At 40.4% G+C, this 26448-nt stretch overlaps 1 protein-coding gene across 1 annotated transcript in view; it reads right to left on the reverse strand.

Moving 5' to 3' along the window:
• Positions 1-335: 335 nt before the first annotated feature.
• Positions 336-26448, reverse strand: part of LOC142451568 (fatty acyl-CoA reductase 2-like) — a 49516-nt gene continuing 23403 nt past the window's right edge. The window contains exons 8-11 of the mRNA XM_075553317.1: positions 18737-18908; positions 9206-9335; positions 2427-2552; positions 336-500 (exon numbers count right to left, since the gene is read on the reverse strand). Coding sequence (XP_075409432.1) covers positions 336-500; positions 2427-2552; positions 9206-9335; positions 18737-18908 — 593 coding nt within the window. The remainder of the gene's footprint in view (positions 501-2426; positions 2553-9205; positions 9336-18736; positions 18909-26448) is intronic.

The raw sequence follows: 26448 nt of genomic DNA on the forward strand, positions 1-26448 counted from the left end.
TTTTTGTGTGTGTGTTTACTGAGTTGAAGGTCTTTCAAGGAAAAAAGACTATAGAAAGAACGTTTTGGTGTTTTATATGCAAGAACATATAAATGGGGTATAAGTGAATGGTGGAAATAAATAATTTTTTTAATAATCTGGGTATATGATTATGAACTAGAATAACTGCTTTTCTCACTGAGGGGAAAGAGGATTGCATAGTTAAGACACAGGAAGGAGTGTTTGACAGCATGCATTTGGGCACGTGCCTTGTTACATCCTAAGCTTGAGAAGCTCAGTTGGCTGTTTTAGAAGTGTGGAAGGCGTTCCAGGTAATAGGTGATGACTGAGTGTTCTTATGCCTTGAGTGTGTTTGATGCCCTAAAGTCAGAGGGGGATTTATAACAGAAGTGAACGATGAAAGACCAGACATTCGGAGCCATCTGAGATCTTGCAATGAGCAGGCGCCAGGCGATGAGCAACAGGAGAGTATTCATGAGGCAGTGACTATTTCGGACCCTGGAGGACAAATACATAGAACCAAGTTAAAAATAGTGACAAATACCCAGTCATGTTATCTGAAGCATAAATGTGCTCTTTTATGAACAGACAATAACAAGTGCTTATAAGGAGTGTGGTATGTCTATTGAAATGTTCTTTGAACTTGATTTTTATATTTTATTTGGTCACCATTCTTAGTGAATAATTGGATTTCTACAACATTCTCTTAACTAGTTTTCCTTGGTCATGCCTTACTCTACCACAAACGAGGTTAGAATCTCTAACTCACTGCCAGAGTGGATGTCGATGCCACCCCTTTGTGAGTTTCCAAGACTAACTGTTTACAGAAGTATAAAGTCCCATGTTTCTTCCTGGGAGTGGCTGAAGGTTTCGAACTACTGAACATGCAGATTGCTGCCCAACACATATCCACTACACCACCAGAGCTCCTTGTGTTTAGTGTAATCTTTCTTAAATATACTTTGGTAATACTGTTTTTTTTTTTACACTTTCTTGTTCCCAAAAGTAAATGCTGAAGTCCATAGCTTGCTATTGAAGGCTCTGCCCCATCAGTTTGCAATCTAATTGTTCATCCTTATCTTTTTTGCAATGCAAATACTGTGCTTCTGTCAGAAATACATCACATTGGCATCATTATTTTTCTCTCCAGAAATTATTAACTGAAAAAAATTTAAGGAAGTTGGAAGAATGCTTTCATAATTTACTCAGCTTAAATTCCAGAATTACATCTACCAGCTAGTTAAGTAGACTTTTTCACTGTCACCTTTTTGTAGGGTCTGATAGAAAAGCTTGGTGCAAATCATACCTCGTGTGCTTCCCATGTGTTAATAATAAATTACTTACTTCTTTGGTAAAAATGGGATACCAACAATGCAATAATACTATCTGCTTCCTATGTAAGTGTTCAGGAACCCTGGTTACAGTGCGTGATGAATGTTAAGCTCACGCACCGCAGTTGGAATACACCAGGGAGAAATATACGGTGCTCTGCTCCTATAAAAACGCATTGTATACTCTCTGCCCCTATAGAGATGTTCACTCTCTGCTTCTATAAAGATGCACTGTATACTCTCTGCTCCTATGAAGTTGCACTGTATACACTCTGCTCCTATAAAGATGCACTGTATACTCTCTGCTCCTATAAAGATGCACTGTATACTCTCTGCTTCTATAAAGATGTTCACTATCTACCCCTATAAAGACACACTGAATACTCTCTGCTTCTATAAAGATGCACTGTATACACTCTGCTCCCATTAAGATGCACTGTATACTCTCTGCCTCTATAAAGATGCACTGTATACTCTCTGCTCCTATAAAGATGCACTGTATACTCTCTGCTCCTATAAAGATGTTCACTATCTGCTTCTCTTAAGATGTATACTCTGATCCTATAAAGATGCTCACTCTCTGCTTCTATAAAGATGTATAATATCTGCTCCTATAAAGATGTACACTCTCTGCTCTTATAAACATGTGTACTCTCAGAGACCCTCCAGAGAACCCGTTTCTGCTGGAACAGACGTGATAACTGGGTTTGGGGTAGGTTTTTTAGGGTTATGGCAAAGACCAAAGGAAACAATGTATGATCTAGAGCTGTGGTTCTCCACTTGTGGGCCACGACACCCTTGGGGGTGGAACAACCCTTCACAGGATTCGCCCAATTCATAACAATAGCTAAATGACAGTGATGAAGTAGCAATGAAAATAATTTTATGGTTGGCGGGTCACCACCACATGAGGACCTGTATGAAAGGGTCGCAGAGTGAAGAAGGTTGAGAACCATTGGTCTAGAGCATTTGACCTGTAATATATTAATGCTCAAGAACTTTAAATTATTCTTCTTCACCAAAATTTCATGTCTTGTATAAAACCAAGTCCATAGCAAGTGTTTAGTCCATATTGGCTGGATGATTAGCCTTACCTTCTGATTTGTTTTTTGCTTCAGGGACTCCAGCCATATCCTCTTTCAATAAGTACATCTTAATTCCCCAAACGTGATTTTCAATGTATTCCCTCCAATTCAATGAACGTACATCAAAATTGAATATCTGAAAGGCAAGAAGAGATTATGATTATCAGTATCATAGGATGATCACATGGTCACCTTTAAATCTCGTACATAAATGAGCGCCATTACATTTGGATCCTGTTGCAGAAGAGATTATTTGAACTGTTATCTTAAAAGACACAAACAATATGGATGGCCATATAAACAGGAACATTTTAACACAGAGCAAGCATTCCTCTTCATTACAGAGAAGGTCAACATCATCAGTCAAAACAAGGCCAGGATCATTACATTCTGACCATGTAATCAGAATGCAGACTAAGAAAAAGAACAGCCACAGAAGAAACAGGAGACAAGTGTGAAAGAACACAGTAGGCTTCTCAGCCCAAGGAGCAAGACAGTTACTGTGGGCTTGCTGAATCACCTGTTGCTTCTTGCCATCCTGGGTTATTGCCAGGGTTTCTGTCTTCTCTCTGTTTCTTGGATCTAGGAGGCTCAAAGCACAGGAACCCAGAATCCAAAGGCTACATTTTAATCCTAATTTAGCCCAGCAATTCCTCGTATGGAAGTTCCATTAGAAGATGACAATTAGAACAGATCCACATGCGCCAAAAGACAACCTTGAGTATGTACCCCTGTATTTTGAAAACATCTCAAGAACAGATTTAATGCATTGAACATTAATGACCCTGATGTCCTGTGAACATTAACGACCCTGAGGATCTTCAGAATATAATACATGAAGAAAGTGCAAAATCATTAAAAGGTTATGGAAGAAAGCAAAGATCTAAGTGAAATGTCAGATGGATCTCTGAGGCTTACTCTTAATAGTAGAATGCCTGCAGTAACTGGAAAGAAAGAGGAGGTGAAAGAGTTAAACAGAGACTTCCATAGGGCAGCTTGAGAAGGCACAGTAGAGGATTGTAATGAAATGTGCAGAGATCTGGAGTTACAAAGCCAAAGGAGAACAGCTTGACACAACTCAAGCCGGACGAACTGAAGGAAACATTCTTCAAGTGTCGAGTTCTAATTTGAAGGATTATGTGGGGAAAATATTTAATGAAGCAAAAAGTACCCAAAAAAGCTGGAAGGAACACATAAAGTCACGCAACTGAAACAATTGGTTAGCATCCGACTATTCCAGGGTTCGACTAAGATGACGGATTGATCGCGTGGAAGGGAGAAGTCCAATCTGCACCGAGGCATTAGCACAAATCAAGGCTCCAGCAATTGATGGAATATTAATCTAAATATTTCAAGAAGCTGAGGCAGTACACTCATCTGAATGTGAGAGATAAAGGAACTAGCTCCCCAACAGGAAGAAATCCATATTTGTTCCCACGCCAACGAAAATGATCCAACAGAGGACAAAACTTTTTGAACAATATCACTAACATCCCATGCAGGTAAAATTTTGCTGAAGATCATTCAAAAATGGTTGCAACAGTTCGTTGACAGGGAGGATCTAGCAATTTAAGCTGGATTTAGGAGAAGACATTGGACATCGGTGCTGCTGTCAGATATAGCTTAGCTGAGCACAGGCGATTACAAAGATGTTTACTTGTTTTGCTTATGCCAAGGCCTTCAGCTGTGTGGATCATAACAAATTATAGATCACATTGCCTAGAAGGGGCACTCCAGAACACTGAATTGTGCTCACGCAGAACCTGTACATAGAACAAGAGGCAGTCTTTTCAACAGAACAAGGAAAGCAGGCACGGGTTAAAAGCAGGATAGCTGTACATCGTAGGCTGGCTATGAGTCAGACCTGATATGTTTGTTTTATAAGTTATTGCTTGGAGTTACAGAGCATGCCTAAGAAATGAACTTGTACTAGGCAATAAATAAATAAATAATCCCGTAATTGATCGTTCTTAGCGAGTGATATTTCCAGGGTTATTTTGTTTTACTTTTAAATATCTTAACCCAATGGACACCCTTCCCTCTCTCTAGTAAGATAGCACATTCAAATCACTCCCCCACCCCATTAAAACCTGTTGTAAGTAGAGCGTTCCTCTCACGTACGATGAATGGGAAGTAACTAATCAGACCACGCTTATGAGGCTTCTTATAACGTTTCTGCAAAAGAAGTTTAGTCAGAAGTGGAAAAAGTCTTAATTCAAATAACGGATGCTTTGGTGTTTCCAGAACAATGTTTAGCACAACGTAGGCAATCAAAGAATGTGTGCCAACATAAATTATATAATTTCAGTCAAATGAATGCTAATATTTTTAAAGCCTAAATTTTATTTTTGTTATACAGCAATTTCTTCTGTTACTTTCTCTCTCAAGTTCACTGCCATTTCGTCAATTCTGACCCATAGCCTGTATGACAGAACTACACCTGTCAGCTTCAGAGACTGTGCCTTTTTACAGGAGTAGAAAGTAAACCACGTCACAAACAGGGTTCCTTTAGCTCTTTATAAGGTTGATCGTCAAACTTTTTATTTCCTCTTTAAAGACAGCTTGAGTTCTTGATGTTTCAAATAAAGGGCATACTTATTTTTTAAGTATAAGCCAATCACAAGTAAATTAAGGCTAATTTATTTTTAAATATGCATGCTACTTTAAACAAATTGCTTCTGTCGATTTCTTAACCTGCATCCTTCTTCTAGGATCTATGATTAGCTGTTTCTCCTTACCTAGGAAATACTAAGGTTCCATAGAATTGAGTTTGGCATTTTAACGACAGTAGTTTGTTTAGGGCTATTTAATCCTGCCTCCTTTGTATTTTATGCCACTAAACAAGTTATATATTAAAAACAGTAAAACATAATTTGAAAGGGATATTGATGTCAAAGTAGCTAAATTATCACCATTTCGAGTCAACATACTGAAGATTTAATAAACAATTGTTTAATGAATGCATCGTAATTAGTTTTGCTAATATCCTGTTGAAATACGTGAAGGAACAAGAAAGAAATGATTCTTCAGAAGTTGTTACTTTAAGAAAACTTTCTGGAAGATAGTAGTATGACCAGTTCTATCTCTAAAGAAAATGATCCAAAATTGGTGGATTCAATGCTGCAAGAATCCTGAAAAACCATTGGAAGATTACAGCAACTAAGCAAATGCTGAATAATAAAAAAAGTTTTTAAAAACATCATTGGACTGCTAGGAAAGCCTTCATGATCTACCACATGCCTCCCGCCCAGGCCCTCCAGTGACTTGACGGCAGAGGTAGCAGCAGATTGTGGGTTGTGTTCTCGGAGGACCGACACCATCTGTGCACGACGGTAGGCAGAGAAGAAACGCTCAAAATGGTATGGCAGTGTTATCCATTTGGGAGGGCCTGATCGACTGATGGGGGCAGGGCAACCCCCTCCATTTAGTCCTGCCTTGGAGCACAGGGTGAGCAAGGGCAACTAGTAACCCCTAAAGATTGTGACAACCCGCAACCACCACCTTGAACTAAATAACGTCATAAAAAGTATACACTGTAATTAGCACTTAGGAGGTAAAGAAGTTGGAATGAGAGTTTCCGTGAGTTTATTTCCACACAAGAGAGCACGCACTGCAAAACTAGGTGTGTAGGTTACAGAGCAGATCTACCAACTACAGCCCTTAATAATTTAGAAAAACTAGGTTCCAAAGCCTTGTCCCACTTTCCCACTTTCAACAAAAAATAACAAGGCATACAAGTAAACAGAAAGTATCGTCCAAAAGGAGTATTTAAACGGCGCTAGTCATCTTCATACTGCATCCTGGAATGACTAGAAAGCTTCAAAACAAGAGAGTGGAACATTTAAGAGAATATGGATATCAATAAAAGGAGTCAAGCTTAATCACTGGCAGTAAAAATAACTGAAAAGTAAAATTCACATGAGGGCTGCAGTAGCAGATTTGAGCTGGTTGAGCAAAAAAATTAGAGAACTAGATGACAAAAAGTTGAAATGATCAGATCTGAGGAGAAAAAAGAAAATATGAAGAAAAGTGAATAAAGTCTAAAAGAATTGTGGAACATCATCAAGCAAAGCAACATATATGTTAGGGTGTTCTAAATGGAGAAGAGAAAGGGTCAGAAAAAATATTTGAAGAAATAATGGCAGAAAAAAAATTCAGGTTCATGGTTAAGACATTAAGCTGCACATCTAAGAACTTCCACAAGCTTCGAGTTGAGGACGGGGGCCGAAACTAAAGGAAAACCATCTCAAGACACTTCAAGACAAAGAGCAGATCCTGGAAGCAGCCAGGGAGAAGCAAATCACCCCACACAAGGAGTCTTCAGTACGATGAAGTGCTCCTTTCCACCCAGATAGCTTAGAAAACAAAGACAGCGGGACAATATATTTGATCTGGAAATTCTATATTTGTCTTTAAGAATGAGAATGAAATGACAATAGTCCCAGATATGCAAACACTGGTGGAATTTGTAACAGCAAAAAACTATTAATGGAAGTCTTTCCGACTGAAACGAAAAGACCGTAGACAGTATGGGCCTTAAACGCATACTTAGGGGAAGAAAAATGTTAAAGATCATTTCATGGACAGATAGAAGGTGTTCTTTCATGGAATTTTTGCATTGTTTCTTTGCTATGCTGGGAACTTATTTTGTAAGGTGTGACTTGTGATAACAATAGCTAAGATTTCAGGCCGCATCTAAAACTACTTTGTGATTTCAAGCGTCTAAGCTAAAAAATAAATGGTACCTGCGGTAAGCAATCAGAAGGAAGACCTGGCTTGAGGAATGAAAGATGATATTGTAAATCATTATAGGAAGGAAGATGGAAAATACCAGAGAGAGAGCAAAAGTGAAACAATAGTGACACTTGAATGAATGTAGTTAGGGAAGATGCAGAACAGGATTGATTAAAGATAGTAGATGAGTTGATGCACAATAAGATCACTCATTGTCATTGAAGGGATCTACTTGGAAGGACCGGGGAAGGTAAGCTACTCAGGGCTGACAAGACGACAACCACTGGTGGGCAAACAAGGCAAAGAAAATGAAACACATGTAAAAAAAGAACAAAATCTTCACAACTGGACCAATAGATAACATCATGATCATCAGTGAAAGATCCAAGTTGTCAAGGATTTCATCTTGCTTGGGGCTACAATCAATGCTCATGGAAGCAGCAGCCAAGGGATCCAACAACATGTTGCACTGGACACCTCTGATGCACAAGACCTCTTTAAAGTGTGGAAAAGTAGGGAGGATATTTTGAAGACTGAAGTGTGCCTAACACTACCCATAATATTTTCAATTGCCCCATATGCATGTGAAAGATGGACATTGAGTATGGAAGATAGAGGAATAATGGTTATCTTTGAATTTGGGTTTTGGTGAAGGATATTGAAAATATCATACACAGCCAAGAGAACAACCAAATCTATTTGGGAAGAAGTACAGCCAGAATGCTCCTGGGAGGCTAAGATGGTAAGACTTCCTCTCATACCTTTGAGCATACTGTCATGTGGGGCCAGGCCTTGGAGAAGGACATCATCCTTGGTACAGTAAGGAGCAGTTAAAAGAAACAAGGAGCTGATGCCAAGGGCTTCGGTGGAGAGCAAAGGTTTGGAGAATGTACAAATGTGCTTTGCACAATTGATGTCTGTATGGATTGTGATGAGTTGTATGAGCCCCTAATAAAATTATTAAAACAAAACAAAACAAAAACAGAAGAAGGCCCGCACCAAGATGGATTCACACAGAGAATGCAACAGTGATCTCAAACGTAAGAACAATTGTGAGGATGGTGCAGGGCTGGCCAATACTCAGTTCTGTTGCAAACAGGATTGCTCTGAGTCAGAACCAACTCCAGGACCCAGCAACCACAGAGCACTGATGTGGCTGCCAGTGACAAGTACTTCTAGGGCAGTGGGTCTCCACCTTCCTCATGTACAGTTCCCCATTGGGTGGTGACCGACCCCCAACCATAACATTGATTTCCTTGTTACTTCATCACTGTCATTTTGCTACTGTTAGGAATCGTCATGTAAATAGCTGATTTACAGGATGCGTTTTCATTGTTACAAATTGTGCATAATTAAAGCATAATGATGAATCACACACACACGCAAAGAAAAGGGAAGACATGGCTGTGGAACAACAGTAAACACCTAACCAAAGTCCAGTGATCTAGGTCTCCAATCTGCTTTAAACGTGTCTTTCTGAACTTGTGTTGAAAACATGGACATATTTTCATAACAAAAAAAACAACTATGACTTTTTTTGTGCGTATAAAGCCTCAAAAAAGAAAACAGGTTGACTGGTCAGGTTGACTGGTGCAACCTCCAACACAAACGACTCCTTGTAGGTCTGGACGTTCTACTATCACCCCTGTGTTAGAATACTCATCCTGGAAGATCAAAAGACACATTTGCTTAAAGACAACGTTTTGCAGGTTAGGGAAAAAGAGGCCCGGGACCGTGAAGAAGTGGGATAAGTGATCATACAGGGAGTGGGTGGGGGCAAGGGGTGAGCTGAGACAAAGCGTGTACGGACTGCTGAATGCCAAGCCGAGGGTCTGCTCAGTGAAGCTTCACCCAAGTTAAAACACAAGCAAAATAAAATACGTTTTCTAAAAAAGACACACGGGAAAATGACATTCAAAGATAATGGCATTTCTCCAACTTTTGGAAGTCCTGCCACATATAAAACTTCTTTCGTTCAACAGAGTCCGAGATTAAATCATTTTAAATTCCCAGTGACTCATGGTTGCCTGTGGTTTCAGTCAGTGGTGTACTTACTTTCTTATCTTCGGCACTGAGCTCAAGCATCAGCCTGTCTGTATTGCATGTGCTCCATTCCCAGGTGCGGCAGATGAAATACTCCAACATGGAAGCATTTTTCAAAATCCGATTCATGAGCGTTGTCATCCTGAGGCAAAGATCATATGTGAGCACATCTCAACAAACACAGCTATCACTCAGCTTCTGCTGCATGAACTTGAACTCTCCTGAATAAAGAAGGGAGGCCTCAAAATGGACTTGGGTCCGCATTTCAATGCCATCCTTTCTCTTCCCCTTACCCAACCTATCTTTTTTCTCTTGAACAACAAAATGATTTTGGAAGCTATCTACTCTTGATAACATAGGGCACATTCTTAAATTCAGAGGTAGGAAATTAGAAGTATCGCACCTTTCCCCCCTCCCCCCAACCTCCATTTTATGTTACCGGATTAAAAAAAGAAAGAAAAGACGCTCCCAGATCTCACTCCACAACTTCTTTTTGTGAGGTATATAACTTCTGCAATGAAGTGTGCACTGTATTAAGCATATAACTGAAGCTACTAATCAACTGTAATGTAGATTTAAGGGAAAAGAACCTATTTGTTTAAACATAGTCTATGTAAGGCACCGTACTGATACTTTAAGGGAACATTATCTCTGCTAATTTTTATCACAATTCTTCTAGATTGGTAGTTATCTCCATTTTTATGAGTCAAGGGGGCTTATGATAGAAGAGCTAATAAGTGGCAGAATGAGTAGTGCAACCAAGTTTTGACTAGCTTCCGAACTCTCCTTCTGCCATCTTACCATCCTATGACCACTAAACTCAATCACCCCACTCAATGCTGTGATCAAGAGTTGGATCAGTGCTGCTTTGTGAGCCTCCAAAGTGACAGTAATTTATTTTAAACATTTTCAAGAATGCCATCTTACTTGATTTGTGAAGTAGTCAAAACATGTTATTTGTCTCCAGTTTATTGAAAAATTAATATACTTTAGGCCACACATCCAATGCTCAAAATCAAATTTTCTAATGAGACATCGTGTTTGGCCTATGTTGTTAGGGGCCACGGAGTCAATTCCAAATTGTAGCAAATGCGCAGGACAAGGATGCTTTGCATGTCGTTTTCCAGGCTATACCCTTGATGGGAGCAGAGCGTCAGGGCTTCATTTCTCCCAGAGTATTGCAGGATGGGTTCAAACCACTAACCTTTTGATGAACAATTGATTTCTAGATTTTTGTACTACCAGGCCCCCTAGCCATATTTTCTCTCTTTGCTACTTAGGCACCACATGCAGTAGTAATTATGTAGTCACATCAAGTAAGGATTGGGCTGCTAGTCTGTGGCTTTGGTCTTGTTCTTATGAAGTGCCCATGAATAGTTCTGATTCATAGCAGCTCTGTGTGCACCAGAACCAAGTATTGCCTGGTGTTATGCCCTCCCACAAGAGCACCTCGGTCTGAGCACACTGCTGCAGCCACCTCACTGAGGGCCTCCCTCTTTGGGGCTTACTCTCCACCAAGGGCGCTCCCCTTCAGTGAAGGCTGCTAACCTGTTCCAAGTAGGAGAGGGCTTTAAAAACTCATCAGAAAATGGAATGAAAAATCAAGGAATTTCCCCCCAAATTTTGGAAGCCCTTTAATCCATGAGACAACACCTTGCCATCTTAAGGAACCTTGTGGCAGCTTTTCTTCCAGCATATTTTTGTTCTTCCGGCCATGGCACATTTAATGTTATGAGTTGCCCGTGATGCATACCAGCCCTTTGCACAACACAATGAAACACGTCTTGATCCTCCCTGAGCCTCATAATGTGCTATGTTTGAGCTCACTCTCACAGCCACGACGCCAATCCATCTCCGACGGTCTTTCTCTTTTTCACCGCCTTTCCATTTCACCAAGCATGACGTCCCTTGTCAGGCAACATGTCCAAAGTATGTGAGATGAAGTCTCATCATCCTCGCTTCGTTGGAGCATTCTGCCTGCACTTCTTCTGAGACAGATTTACTGTTCTTTTGGCAGACCATGGACTTTCAATGGTTTCCACTCGCACCATACTTCAAATGTGTCAAATCTTCTTTGGTCTTCTTTGACCTCAAAGTAATCTCCTTGTTTTTCAACACCGTAAAGAGGTCTTGTGATTTACCCAATGCAACGCATCGTTTGATCTCTTGACTTCTACTTCCATGATAATTGATTGTGGAATCAAGCAAGATGAAATCCTTCCCATTTTCTGTCTTTCCCCCATTTATCATGATGTTACCTATTGATCCAGTTGTGGGGATTTTTTTTTTTTACATTGAGTTGTAATCCACACTGATGGCTGCAATCCTTGTATCAGCAAGTACTTCAAGATCTCATCCCTTTCAGCATGCAAGGTTGTGTCATCGTCCTATCACAGGTTGGTAATAAGCCTCCTTTTGTTCCTGCTGTCATGGTCTTTTTCTTTTTTTTTTTTTTTTAGTCAGCACATTTTAATTTTTTTATTATTTTTTTTTCATGGTCTTTTTCTTATTGTCTCTATTGTCTGATTTTTTGGGGGCTCAGCACACAGATTGAACAATCAGATGGATAGGATGCAGCCCTGACACACACCATTCTTGCTTGTGGACACTCTGATATTCCTGTTCTGTTTGAATGACTGCTGGTTGGTCCAGGGACAAGTTGTGCATGAACATAATAAAGTGTTCCAGAATTCGCACTCTTCTCAAGACTGTCCGTAGTTTGGTTATGATTATATAATTGAATGCCTTTGTATAGTCAATAAAACACAAGTAAACATATTAAACGTATTCTCTTCTTTCAGCCAAGATCTATTTCACATTGACAATAATATTCCTTATTCCATGTCTTCTTCACATTCATATAGTGTGAAAGAAAATACCATGACTATGATCAGTGCACTTTAATTTTTAAAGTGAGAAATTAAAAAAAATCATTTTATTGGGGGCTCATACAACTCTTATCACAATCCATGCCTCCATCCATTGTGTCAAGCACTTTTGTACGTTTCCCTCATCATTCTCAAAACATTTGCTTTCTATTGAGCCTTTGGTATTAGCTCCTCATTTTCCCTCCCTCCCTGCTCCACCCTCCCCCTCCCCCGTGAACCCTTGATAGTTTAAAAATTATCATTATTTTGTCATACACCGTCCACCGTCACCCTTCACCCACTTCTCCACTGTACATCCTCCAGGGAGGACGTTATATGTAGATCCTTGTAATTGGTTCCTCCTTTCTCCCTCACCTTCCCTCTGCCCTCCTTGTACCACCACTTTCACCACGGGTCCCGAGGGGTTCATCTGTCCTGGATTCCCTGTGTTTCCAGTTCCTATCTGTACCAGTGTACATCCTCTAGTCAGCCGGATTTGTAAGGTAGAATTGGGATGATGTTTCATCATTGCTACACTGCACTGCACCCTGACTGGTTCGTCTCCTCCCCATGGCCTTTCTCAAAGGAGATATCCAATTTTCCACAGATGGGCCCTGGGTCCGCATTCCTTATGACCCCTCATTCGCAATGCTATGATTATTTTTGTTCTTTGATGCCTGATACCGGATCCCTTTGATGCCTGGTGATCTTACAGGCTGGTGTGCTTCATCCATGTGGGCTTTATTGTTTCTCAGTTCGATGGTCGCTTGTTTATCTTCATGCCTATTGGATCCCAACTCTATATCTTTGGATAGCCGGGCACCATCAGTTTTCTTCACCATATTTGCTTATGTACTGCTTTTTCTTCAGCAATCGTCGGGACAGGCTGGTGTGCTTCTTCTATGTGGGTTTTGTTGTTTCTCAACTAGATGGCTGCTTTTTTGTCTTCAGGCCTTTCAGACCCCAGATGCTATATAGCACCATGGGGACAACACTAGAGACACATGGTGGGAATTGTGCCCGTCCTGAACCCACTATGCCGAAGTCAGCCACTGGGGGTGTGCAGCAGAGCAGCGGCAGGAGCATATCATTGAAATTCCCAGGGATAGATGTGGGGTCAGGGCATGGCACCCCATCAGACTTGACTGGAAAGCACTTATGAAGTACAACAAATAGAGCCTGAACTATTTATACTTTTTTGTGTGTGATTTTGTTGTAGCTATTGTTTTATTTTCTACTGTTGCTTTGTTGTACTTGGTTTTGTGATGGCGCATATTGTTGTCATTGAATGTCTACCTGGAAGTGATAGGCAGGATAAACAAGCCAGAAGAGAGACCAACGAGATGATAGGTCTGGGGGGACATGGACCTGGGGAGGCGGGGGAATGGAAGTGGGTGTTAACAAACCCAGGGACAAGGGAACAACAAGTGATCCAAAATCAGTGGCAAGGAGGGTGTAGGAGGTCTGCCAGGGCTGGACCAAGGACAATGTAAATGAGAGGAATTCCTGAAACCCAAATGATGGCTGAACATGATAGTGGGACAAGAGGAAAGTACATAGAAATACAGGTAGTAGCTAGTAGGCAAAGGGCCATTATAGAGATCTAAATGCAGGCATATACAGATGTAAATATATTCATATATGACAAGGGGGAAGTAGATCTATCTATAGATTTAGTGTTAAGGAAAGATGGACAGTGGGTCCCTACTCAAGTACTCCCTCAACACAAGAACAGTTTGTTCTAATAATTTGGCACTCTGAGATGCACACCTTCCTGGCACGATTGCTGAAGACAATGGGTGCACAAGCAAATGTGGTGAGGAATGCTGAAGGTGGTCGGCTATAAAGTGAATTTTTTTATGTTGAACCCTAGAAAGAAGTCTTTTGCATTAGATTTTACAATGCTTGATCTCTTCACTGTTCTTCCCATGGGTGTGATTATGGATCCAAGTAAAATGAATTTGTTGACAAGGTCAACATTTTCTCTTTTTCAGGGAGAATTATTTATTGGTCCCATTGTGAGGATTCTTGTTTTCTTTATGTTGAGATGTCATTCATACTGAAGGGTGAAATCTTTCATCTTCATCAGTATGGACTTCAAGTCCTCGTTGTTTTCAGCAAATAAGGAGGTGTCATCTACATACCACAGGCTGGTAACAAATCTTTCTCCAATTTCTATACCATATTCTTCTTCAGACAGACTAGCTTCTTGTATTATTTGCTTAGCACACAGAAGGAATAAATGTGGTGAAAGGATACAACCCTGACAAAAATCTTTCCTGATGTTGAGCCACACAGTATCTCTTTGTTCTGTCCAAACACCTGTCTCTTGGCTTATGTACAGGCTCCACTTGAGTATAAGTAAGTGTTCTGAAATTCCCATTCCTCCCAATATTACCCATAATTTCCTATGAGCTACACAGTGGGATGCCTTTTCATTGTAAATGAAGTACATGTAAACATCGTTCTAGTAGCCTCTGCTTTTCGCTAGGATTGATGTTGACACCAGCAAGGAGACCCTCAGCCCATGTCTTCTCTGAATTCAACTAGCATTTCTAGCAGATTCTCGGGGTTGTACTGCTGTAACCATTTTTATATGATCTTCAGCATGATTTTAAAATGATCTTCAGCATAATGTTTCTTGCAGGTGTTGTTATTCGATGATTTCCACATTCTGTTGGATTACATTCCTTTGGAATGGCACAGATATGGAGCTCTTCCAGTCAGTTGGCCAGATAGCTGCATGTTAAATAAACCAGGGAGCCATTCATCTTCAATTTGTCATTGCTGGCATAGTAGGCCATACATTTGTCTGATTCAAATTGGCCAACAACAGTTCATTGTAACTTACTAATGCCTAGGATATCAATAGTTATGTGTTGAATTTCATTTTTGAGGACTTCCAATTTTCCTAGGCTCATGATTTGCATATATCCTCATTATTAATTGATATCTGCATCTGTTTTTAGTTCTTATTTTCAATTGTGCTTTACCAGCTAATGGCGCTCCCAACAGCTTTGGTCCATCCACATCACAGCTGACTCAACCTTGAGGAAGCAGTGCTTTTCCAGTCTTAGTCTGGTGTCTTCCCACATGGCAGGTTCATCCTCCAGCACTATGTCAGATTTGTACAGTTCTCACTGGTCAGTGTTTGTCAGTGGTGAATCATCAGGTCCTCCTTTCTAGTCTTTCTGAGTCTGGAGGCTTCCATGAGAGCTTTGTACCATGGGCAACCCTACTTCTATTTCAAATACAAGTGCTATAGCTTCCAGCATCACCGTAATGCACAAGCCACCACAGTGCAACACACTGACAAATGAGGGGAGAGATTTGCTTTTTGGTCTTTGTTTGGAGAAGCCTGACACTCATATACCTAGTAACCTATGAAGTACTTCTCTCATTATAACATGGATAATTTTGTAGAGTGGTTAATTTATATATATATAAATTAGTTAGATATAAATAATTTATATTTATAAACACATGTCTTCTCTGGCATTACAAGAACATCATAATAAAGTTAAAAAGTAAAAAATAGACTAGTAGAAAAATATGTGAACTATATGTTCACACACACACATGCATTCCCATAAATAGGTAAGAACAACCCAATTAAAAAAATAGGCAGGAAACAGAAAACTCACAGAGGACAAAACTCAAATATCCCAGAAACAAATGGAAGTACAATCTCTCCAGCAATCAGGAGAATGGAAATCAAAATTGCCAAGAGATATCTCTCCACATTACTTTGGCAATTCAAAAGGTTTTTTGTTTGTTTGTGTTTTGCCAAGTATTACTGAGGGTTAAAGAAAACATCTTTGTACCCACATACAATGTTGACAGACTCATTCAGTTGGGCAACCCATCAGTACTCACTCCATCCACATACCCTCCAACAATGCATGCTGCAGCCTCCTATCTAGATACAGTGGCACATTATAAAAATATGCATGTTCACAGATGATTCATCACATTGTCTGTAATGAGGGTATGGAGAATACTAAAAAAAATACAAAAATATTTATGAAACTTGGATCATTTTTGGTGAAAAGTTGAGGAATATTTATAATTTTACTTACATACTTCAAAGCAAAATTATCTACGCATATTTGGATATAAATACATAGAAAATTTTACACACACGCACGCACACACACACCCGGGCAGAGAAATGGTCAAAGAGAATTTTAGATTTTTCTGCCATAAAGGTTATTGTAAAAATTTCTATCACAAAATAAACCATTCATTTTACACACACATCATAATTTAATCACTCTAAAGCAAAATAAACGCTCAATTATTTTTGGTACTCCATCCTCCTAATTGTACTTTTCTGCTTATGAAACTTTGTTCTCTAGTCTTCTTCAAACTCGGATGTGTAAATAAGAGTTCTAAAAGTTTGGATAAAATATCCACTGCCTAACTTTTAGTAATAAGGTGGCAGAAATTGAACAACCTAAGAAAGATATCCTCTATATAACAAAAGGGAATATATCTATGATTGGTAAGTTTATTGTGCCAACCTGGCCAATAAGAACACATGGGATTAATAAATTCTCAATTTGATTGGAGGGTAAAGAGATAAGTAGCTCAGCAAGCCCCACCTCTCTCGCTTTCTTTCTGGTGATCGGACCAGTGTGCCACTGCCTTAGCTAGTTTTCTGCCTCCACTTCTGAGTTACACTACCTGTGGGACACCCAACTCATGAAATTGTGTCGCTAGAGCTTAAGGTTCCTTTGAGACCTGCTGTGCCACGGTGCTGGTGGATGCATCACTTGAGAGCTTGGGACTGTCAGACCCTGTCATCTTGCTAACTGTTGGTGACCAGCCTTGCTATTTGCGCATGGCGACTGAACTGCCTGCATTGCACTATGGAGGACTCAGCTGTCTGCTTCCTTGAGCTTGGACCCAGCAGCCATCATGAGTTGAAGGACTTCCAGTATATTAACTATTCCATATAAGTGAGTTGAACTGAGCACTCTGTACTGATGTGTGGACTAATTAGCTGTTATATTACTTAGTGCTTTATATATCGATATCTATTTCTATCTCTATATCTATATTTATATCTATAAAACCATAAGTGTCCTGGTTTTGTTTTTATAGAGAACCCTGTCTAACACAAGCCCCTACTCAAGTACTTCCTCAACACAAGGACACTTTGTTCTAGTAACCCAGAATTCTGTGATGCTCACCTTATCCTAACATGATTGCTGGAGACAAATTGGGTGCATAAGCAAATACAGTGAAGAAAGATTATGGTGCCTGGCTATCAAAAGATACAGTGTCTGGGGTCTTAAATCCTTGAAGATGAACAAGTGTCCATCTAACTGAGAAACACCAAAGCCCACATGGAAGAAGCACACCAGTCTGCGTGATCAGCAAAGCATCCACGGGAAGACGTATCAGGCATCAGAAGACCCAAAACAAAGTATAATATTGGTGGGGACAAAGCCCATCTGTAGACAATTCAATAGCCCCTCACAGAAGGGTCACAAGGAAGGGCCGAGGCAGTCAGGGTGCAGTATAGTACCAATGAAACATACAATTTCCTCTAGTTCTTTAATGTCACCCCCCCCCCCACACTATCATGGCCCCAATTCTACCTTACAAATCTGGCTGGACCAGAGGATGTTCACAGGTATAAATAAGAACTTTCAACCTAGTGAATCTAAGATAAACCCATTGGTCCAATAATGTGTGTAGACATACCAGGAGTGTAGGGGAAAGGTGAGTGTAGAAAAGGGGAGCTGATCACAATGATTGACATATAACATCCCCACCCACCCACCCAGGGGGATGGACAACAGAAAAACGGGTGAAGGGAGATAGCGGTCAGTGTAAGACATGAAAAATAATAATAATTTATAAATTAAGAAGGGTTTATGAGGGAGGGAATTTGGGGTAGACAGGGAAATGAGGAGCGGATACCAATGGCTCAAGTAAAAAGAAAATATTTTGAAAATGATGATGGGAACATATGTACAAATGTGCTTTACATAATGGTTGTATGTACAGATTGTGATAAGAGGTCTACGACCCCTCAATGAACTGATTGGGAAAAAAAGAGAGGGTGAGTCTGTCTCACACAGCTCAGAGGACAGAGCATCATCAGTACACTGCTCAGTCTACTGTTTCCTCTCATTCCTTCCCTCGCCTCCAGGTGGCAATGAAAGCGCTAAGAATATTCGCCTTGAAACTGCTTTCTTGCTCAGAATGCTTCCTCTCTCCCTCCCCTTTGGTCCATTGCTACTTTAACTACCTCCCTTAGTCTCTGTCTGCATTATGCAAAATGCAGTAATAGGAGCATCCTTCTGTGGTTGTAAGCGTGAAAATCCTATTGTGTCTATCAAACTCCTTGGTGGCAGCCATCATTGCCTTGGGGCAGAGGAGGAAGGCAGGAGGCAGTGGGGGCTGGGTAAGAGCTCCACTAGCTGAGTTAATCAATCCAGTTTTTTTTTAAATGTAAATTATTATGCAAGATGCTTTTTTTTTTCTAAGCAGGGATCCTTGTGGCTCTCCATTACTCTTGGTTATCTCAGCGCCTTCTTTATATGTCAGGTTCAATGATCCCCTTTGGACTCTAGCTCAGAAGAGAGCTACATTAGGCTTTGGGGTCTGCATCTCTGTGTAGGGTGTGAGAGACTCAGTCCGAGTCTTTGATCCAGCTTCTTACATGGGCTTTCTTCCTGTGAGGCACAAGTAGATGTCGAAGATCATGGCATGGCCTCGATGGGTGACTGCATCCCAGTACTTGCAGGTGAGACTGTTGGATATAATTTCAAGAGTTGGCGCTCTAAAAGGTCTTTCTAATGGCACTTTGTTAAAGGCTTCCACAATTCCGAACCCTAGGGGGGAAAAAACGGAGAACTTTAAGTCTAGGAGCACAGAAGCCTACCATGAGCAAAGGCATTCTCAATAAAACAAAAAAAAATTATAAAGACAAATGATTTGTGGTATAGAATCATATGAGACTTTCACTCAGGGTTTTTTATGAATGGGTCAGGCACATGAATGACACCTGTGCCATCACAGACACTTTTCTATGGCCATTCTTGCAACTCACACCAACAACTGGGTGGGTGGGACTATGGAAATGAGGCCCACCAAAGGGATTAGCTGGCTTATCATGCAAATGAGGTGTTTGGTCACTGTGTGAGCATGGCACCTTGCAAATAAGGAATATGAAATCCTATGAGGGAAATGGAATGTTTTGCCATTAAGGTAGGCTTGAAATGAGTCATCACAGATACAGACATGTACGAGCTCACTACTACCAGAAAGATAAATTAGGATTAAAATGTAGCCTTTGGATTCTGGGTTCCTGTGCTTTGAGCCTCGTAGATCCAAGAAACAGAGAGAAGACAGAAACCCTGGCAATGACCCAGGATGGCAAGAAGCAACAGGTAGAGGAACAGCCACAGAAGAAACAGGAGACAAGTGTGAAAGAACACAGTAGGCTTCTCAGCCCAAGGAGCAAGACAGTTACTGTGGGCTTGCTGAATCACAGAGTAAGCCTGAGCGACTTTCGGCAGGAGGCTTCGTGGCAGTGTGGGGTGGGTGCCTTTGGGCATTTTGTTGACTAGCTACACAGCTTTGTAACATTTGCCTGAATAGAGCAGAGGCCACCACCAGGACTCCTCTCTAGACTCATTTCTGTTCCGTTCCCCATGTAATCACCCTTGATTGCTATTTATTTTTTCCTACTGGGACCTAAGCACTGTGAGAGTAGTTTTGTCTCTTTCCTTCATGCCCACGTCAAGGGGCTCTGATGGCATCGTGTGTTACATGTTGGGCTAGGAAGGACATGGTCTGAAGGAGAAAGTTGAGGCTATCGGCTCCCATAAAGGTTCACTGTCTCAGTAACCCAAAAGGCTATTCTACTCTATCCTATGTGGCCACAATGAATCAGATTGAACTCTGTGGCAATAGTTTGGCTTTTGTTTTATATACAGTACTCTGGACAATGGTAGCACATGGTTAATGTCCACTAAGTATTTATTGAATAAAGCAGTGTCTCAGCACATGCAATTACCTCCCATTTCCTGAATCTATCCCGACTCTTCCTTTAGCAATTCCTAAATGTTTATTTAGATATCATATTTTCCAGGTCCTAGAAAGAACCAGTACTTGTATGAAGTACTAGCGTAGAACATATATACGGGTATTTTCTGTTCTTAAGGAATCAGAAATGTGGTGGGGGATGAAGCCAAATAAAAATGATAAAATAGTGCCTGGGTATTTTGGGAGAGGTCAGCACAGTGTGATCTGCAGGAAGATGTAAAGAGCACTTACCTCTGATGAGCTTGCCAAGGAGGAGGGTGTTTGGTGGGTGGGTTAGGAAAGACTTCTTGAGAAAGCTGCCTAAGTGAATGCTAACATGTTCTAAAACGTTTACTTTTGTAGTCTCTGTACTACGCATTTTATCACATTCAGTCCTCCAAAAGCTCTCTGAAGTAGAATGATCTTTATTCCTATTTGGCAGCTTAGGAAACCAATGTAAGGGAAGAGATTAAGTGATTTCCAAAATCATAAACGAACTATGTAGTAGATCCTAGTAAATGGTGGGACCTATTTGCTATGCAACCTTCATGTAGGAACATTTGTGGTCATTTAGTGTGATGGTCCCCCCACCAAGAAAAGTGTGTGCTCTATAAATACAGGAGTAAACAAATGAATAAACAGGTGAGCTATGATTTGGACCCAGAGCTTTCTGACTCCAAAGTACAACTTCTTCATCATTAAATTCAACCATAGCTCAGCGATATTGTGGTATCCATTCTAGCCTATGGCAATACAGAGTATCAAAATCGGGAGAGTCGTGGGACTTTTTATTTTCCAGTGCATATAAAAGCTAAATTTATACTGTAGTCTATTAAGCATTATGAAAAAGTCTCCAATATTGTGAGAGTGGTCAAATTGGTATGCAGAAATCCGAAGCAAATCTATGCTATTGCAAAAAAAAAGTGCCAACAGATTAGCTCACCCCAAGATTGTTACAAACCTGCCATTGCAATAAGCACAGTGTTTGTGAAGCACAATGATGAGGAGCCCAATAAACCAAGGCACGCCTGTACTATGTTTTCTTTGGCTCAGACCTGATAGGTAAGTAAGGTCTCATGTACTAGTATGACCTCATACGTGTTTTGATCATATATTAGACCGAAAGCCCCATGTACCTGTGAGTTTGTTGTATTGTGGTGGTTTGCTTATTGCCATGACATGATATGTGACAAGCATGTTAAATGTAAGCAAGGCACTAATCTTGAAAGGGTTTCATGGGAGCATAAAGTCTAAGAAGAGTCTAAGTGAAGAAGGAAGAGGTGGTCTACTCCTAAACTTTAGCAACTAAAAATGTGATGAGCAACAGGAGAACGTTATCTGATACCGTGCTAAAAGGTTAGCCCCTCAGGTAGGAAGGCTCTCAACATAGAGCCGAAGAAGAACCGCCTTAGTAGGGTACTAGCCTTAAGGATGTCGACGGAGCAAAGCTTTGGGGACCTTCACTTGCTGATGGGGTATGACTCAAATTGAGGGGGAAACGCAACTGTAAACATCCATTAATAATGGAAACATACATTGTACAAGTATGACTCTAGGAAATCAAAGGTGTCAAAACTAAAAGGAAACTCACGAAGATTAATCTTCTAGGCATTAGATGGCTGAAATGGATTCTATTGGTGATTTTGTACTTAGGTTTAATATGCCAGGAAATGACAAATTATGAGGAACAGTATCGTGTTTATCATAACAAAGAACATTTCAATCTATCTCAAAGTACAGTGCTATTTTTGATAGCATGATATATATACCTATATCTAAGACCAACTAATAAAAGTCGTATTCCAATTGACATTCCAAACATTAAAACCAATGATAAGGGAATCGAAGAATTCTAACAACTTCTTTAGTCTGAAATGACCAAGCATGCAATAAAGAACCAGTGATAATTACTGGTGATTATAATGTCAAAGTTGAAATCAAAAAGAAGGTTCAGTAGTTGCAAAATATGAACTTGATGATAAAAATGAGGCCAGGGATCTCAGGATAGAATTTTTCAAGACCAGTGACTTCTTCATTGCAGACACTATTTTCAATGACAGACACAGATGGTGCTCTTTGAATTCACCAGATGGAATGAACAACAATCACACAGACTACATCTCTGGAAAGAGATGATGGAGAAGAGATCAGTATCATCAACCCAAAGAAGGATATGGGCCAACTCTGTCATAGACCATCAGGTTCAGATTAAAGATGAACAAAATTAAAACAAGTCCTTGAGAGCCAAAGTATTAAGTATGGCTTACTTCAATTTCCAGGAGATTTTAAGAAGAGATTTAAAGCATTGACGATTAATGACTGAAGATCAAATGAGTTGGGGGTGATATCCAGGAATGCCATTAAAAAGTCAGGGAATAAAGAAAGACCAGGGTAGATTGCCAAAGATACTCTCCAACTTGCTCCTGAACATAGAGTAACTAAAGCAAATGGAAGAAATGACAAAGTCGAAGAATCAAACAGAAAATTTCAAAAGGGAATTTCAGATGATAAGAGCATTAAGAGAAAATGTGTAAAGACCTGGCATTCAGAAGCATGCTCAGTATATCCCAAACTGAAAGAAATGAAGAAAAATACAATCTTCACATGACAATACACGGGGAGGACCATGGGGCAGGCCCCACCATGGGACACGGCATCCCTCACTGAACCATGATATTGCAGGGACAGCACTGGAGACACAGTGCGGGAACAGTGCACGGTCTGGTCCCATCACGCTGGGACGAGGCACTGAGGGGCTGCAGCAGAGCAGCAGGGGGAGCAGAGTGAGGAAACCCCTGCGGAATACCAAAAATAGACTTGGGAGACAGAGTGTGGCACCCCATCAGACTCAACTGGAAAACACTCGTAAGGCCAACAAACAGACCTTGAACAATCTAAAGGCTTTTCCATCATTGTCAGTGGCTTTCTTTTTGTTACTGTTATTTTGTTCTTGCTTTTTGCTGTTGTTATTGTTTTGTTGGTTTTGACTCCCTTAGTTGTTTTATTTGGCTTTGCCTGGTTTTTGCACTTATTAATATATCTGCATGTCTATCTAAATAAAATAGGCGGCATAAATAATTCGTAGATGAAAAGAATGGGACCAATGTTTCCGGGGGGAGTACGGAAGAAGGGGAGGTGGGAGAAAGGAAGGGGTGAGGTACCAATCCATGGACAAAATCGATGGAAGGAAGGTCGTAGGATGCCTAGTGGGGCTCAATCAAGAGCAATGTAGCATCAAGGAATCACTAAACCTGAATGAAGGCCAAGCATGATGGTGGGACAAGAGGGAAGTAAAACGGAAATAAAGAACCAGGAGGCAAAGGACACTTATAGAGGCCTAGATACAGACATGTACATACGTAAATATATATAATGAGAAGGGACTGGAACTATGTACTCATAACTATATGTTAAGAATGAAGGTTGCAGATGGACATTGGACCTCAACACAAGTACTCCCTTAACACAAGAACACTTTGTTTTATCAATCCGGCATTCTGTGATCCTCATCTTCCTGACTTGATCGCTGAAGACAAAATGGGTGCAAAAGCAAATGTGGTGAAGAAAGCTGATGGTTCCCAGATAAAAAAAGATATAGTGTCTGGGTATTAAAGGCTTGAAGATAAACAAGCAGCCATCTAGCTCAGAAGCAACAAAGCCCACATTGAAGAAGCCCACCAGTCTGTGTGATCATGACATGTCAATAGGATCAGGTCAGGCATCTGAGACCCAGAATTATACCATACTCAAGGTGAATGAGATTGGGGTGGGGTGACATGGAGACAATTGGGCATCCCCACAGAGAGGGGTCACAGGGAAGAGATGGGTCAGTCAGGGTGCAGTATAACACCAATTAATCACACAATTTCCCCCTAGCACTTTGGTGCATCCTTCACCCCACTATCATGTACTCAATTCGACCTCACATATTGGCTTAGACCATAGCATACACACTGCTACAGCTAAGAGGCCTCAACACAGGGAAACCGGGATAGATAAACCCTTTAGGGCCAACAATGAGAGTAGAGATACCAGGAAGATTAAGGGAGGATGGGGGATAGAGAGGGAAACATTCACAAGGTTCAATCTAGAACCTCCTCCCAAAAGAAGGAATAACAGAAAAGTGGGTGAGGGGTGACAGAGGACGATGTAAGATATGGAAAAAATCATCTATAATTTATCAAGCGTTTGTGAGGGAGGGCAAGTAGGGAAGGGTGGCTGAAGAAATAGGGAGCTGATAACAGGGGCTCAAGTGGGAAGAGACTGCTTTGAAAATGATGATGGCAGCATATGTGCAAATGTGCCTGACAAATTGGAGGACTGTATGGATTGTGATAAGAGATGTAAGAGCCTCCAATAAAAGTACTTAAAAAAAGAAAAAGGATGAATAAAATATTCTAAAACTGATTATGGTGATGATTGCATGACTCTTCTTGATGTAATCAAACTATAGAACTATATGATCTGTGAATTATATGTATGCAATTAAATAAAACTGTTGAAAATTAATACAAAACTAAAAAACCAACAACCTGTGATGTTTGAAATACCTGCGACGGAGCTGCCAGCATTGTAGCAACACCGGGACCACTGCACTACGACAGCCTGACAGATAAGTGGTGCTTCCTAGACACTAACCAGTAGCAAATACATACCATACTTTTCACAAGAGACCTGTTAAGAAACTATAAATCACCTGTGAATTATTTATAAATTCCTATCTCATTAAAGATGTGTAACATCTGCATGCAGACCCCAAACTTTTCTTGAAGAACATCCATGATGACTTTGCTACATGAAGAGATGTCAGGTGTTCATGCACTCAACTCAAAGGATGTTGTTACCTGAGGGCATGAATGCTCAACCTATTGCAACAATGGTACAGTGGCCTTAATAGGAAATTTTGATCACTACTTAGATCTCTGGCAGGCACACAAATGAGCTTCAACTTTCATGTAAAATCAAGCTAATTACTAGTAGCTTCCAGAAATCTTGCGCTAAAAAGATTCTAGTGCAGAGACTTGGTTCAGTGCCTTGTGTGCTGTGCGTTTGAGGGGAATAGAGGCAGCACGAGTTCCTGAAAGTTCTTATGTTGAAGCCAATCATGGGAAGAGCAACAGTGAGTAACTGCCCAGAAGTAGTACTCCTAGTTCAGTACCATGGCTTGCCAGGGGGATGTGTAGAGATAGTGTTACCTGCCACCAGGAAAAGAAGGGTGTGTTGAGCACAGACTCCTTCATGATAATGGAGCTGCTTATTCCACCCCCTGTTCCTAGTATCAGTTTAAACTGTATTCACATTTTATTCCTATAATAGACCCATCCAGTAGATACCCTGTGTTGTACAGTACATAGAAAGACTGAGAAGAGACATTATAGACAATAGAGCTGTAACCTTAACTTTTGTAACCTGTTAGCTTCTCCACCTAAATTCCATAGTCATGAGCATTGGCTGTGAACTTCATGTAGCCACTGCACAGAGTTCTTGACCCCAGCAGATAAGTAGAGTACTGTGAGAGGGATGGTTGGTGTCAGAATAGGGTAAAGGAGGGTGGAGGCATGCCTGTCTGCCTGGGGCTGGCATGCAGTTGGATTCTCCTTCCTTTTCATGTTGCCAGAGGAGATGAGACCTGGCTCCCAGGCCTTATTTCCTCAACATGTTATAATGACACAAAATAATGCTCAGAATTTTCAGGATGGTAAAAAGGTATTTTTAATCCCAAAGAATAGGATTTATATGTAGCATCTTTGTATTTAAGAGCTTAAGATAATTTACTCATTTGCATTAATGCCATTTCATGGTGTGTATCTTGAATATTGTAATTTTGTTATAGAGTTAGGGGAAAAAGGTTTGGTCTTATTGATAAATATTTTAGACTCATATATATACTTTGTAGCCTAAGTAACTCAATATATGGTATAAAGAACTTTGATGGCAGTAGATAACTTCATTTCATTTTTAATAACTTCATAAATATGATGATATAGTAGAATATTATAAATTGATATGTGCTTTTGATGTTTTTAGGACATTTGATTTTTTTAAACACCGAAGAGATTGATGGTTTCAGTTGTTCATAAACAATAAAATTCAAGTCCAAATTTGATGAAGTAATTTTCCATTATACGTAAGATGAATTACTTCAATTAAACAAGATCTTTTCACGAGTGCATTTATGGACAACTGTACGAATTAAGGCAGAGTATCTTTGACTCGGTAACAAAATTGCACTGTGATTTGACTTTTGTGAGTCGGCTTTCTCTGTCGTGTGGCAAGGGCAGAGAAGTGCGGAGTTGTGAGAGCAATTGACCTGCAGCAGGGAGTATTTTATCACTGCTGTTATTT

Source organism: Tenrec ecaudatus, chromosome 6 (assembly GCF_050624435.1).
Source record: "Tenrec ecaudatus isolate mTenEca1 chromosome 6, mTenEca1.hap1, whole genome shotgun sequence".
In the NCBI taxonomy this organism is placed as follows: domain Eukaryota; kingdom Metazoa; phylum Chordata; class Mammalia; order Afrosoricida; family Tenrecidae; genus Tenrec; species Tenrec ecaudatus.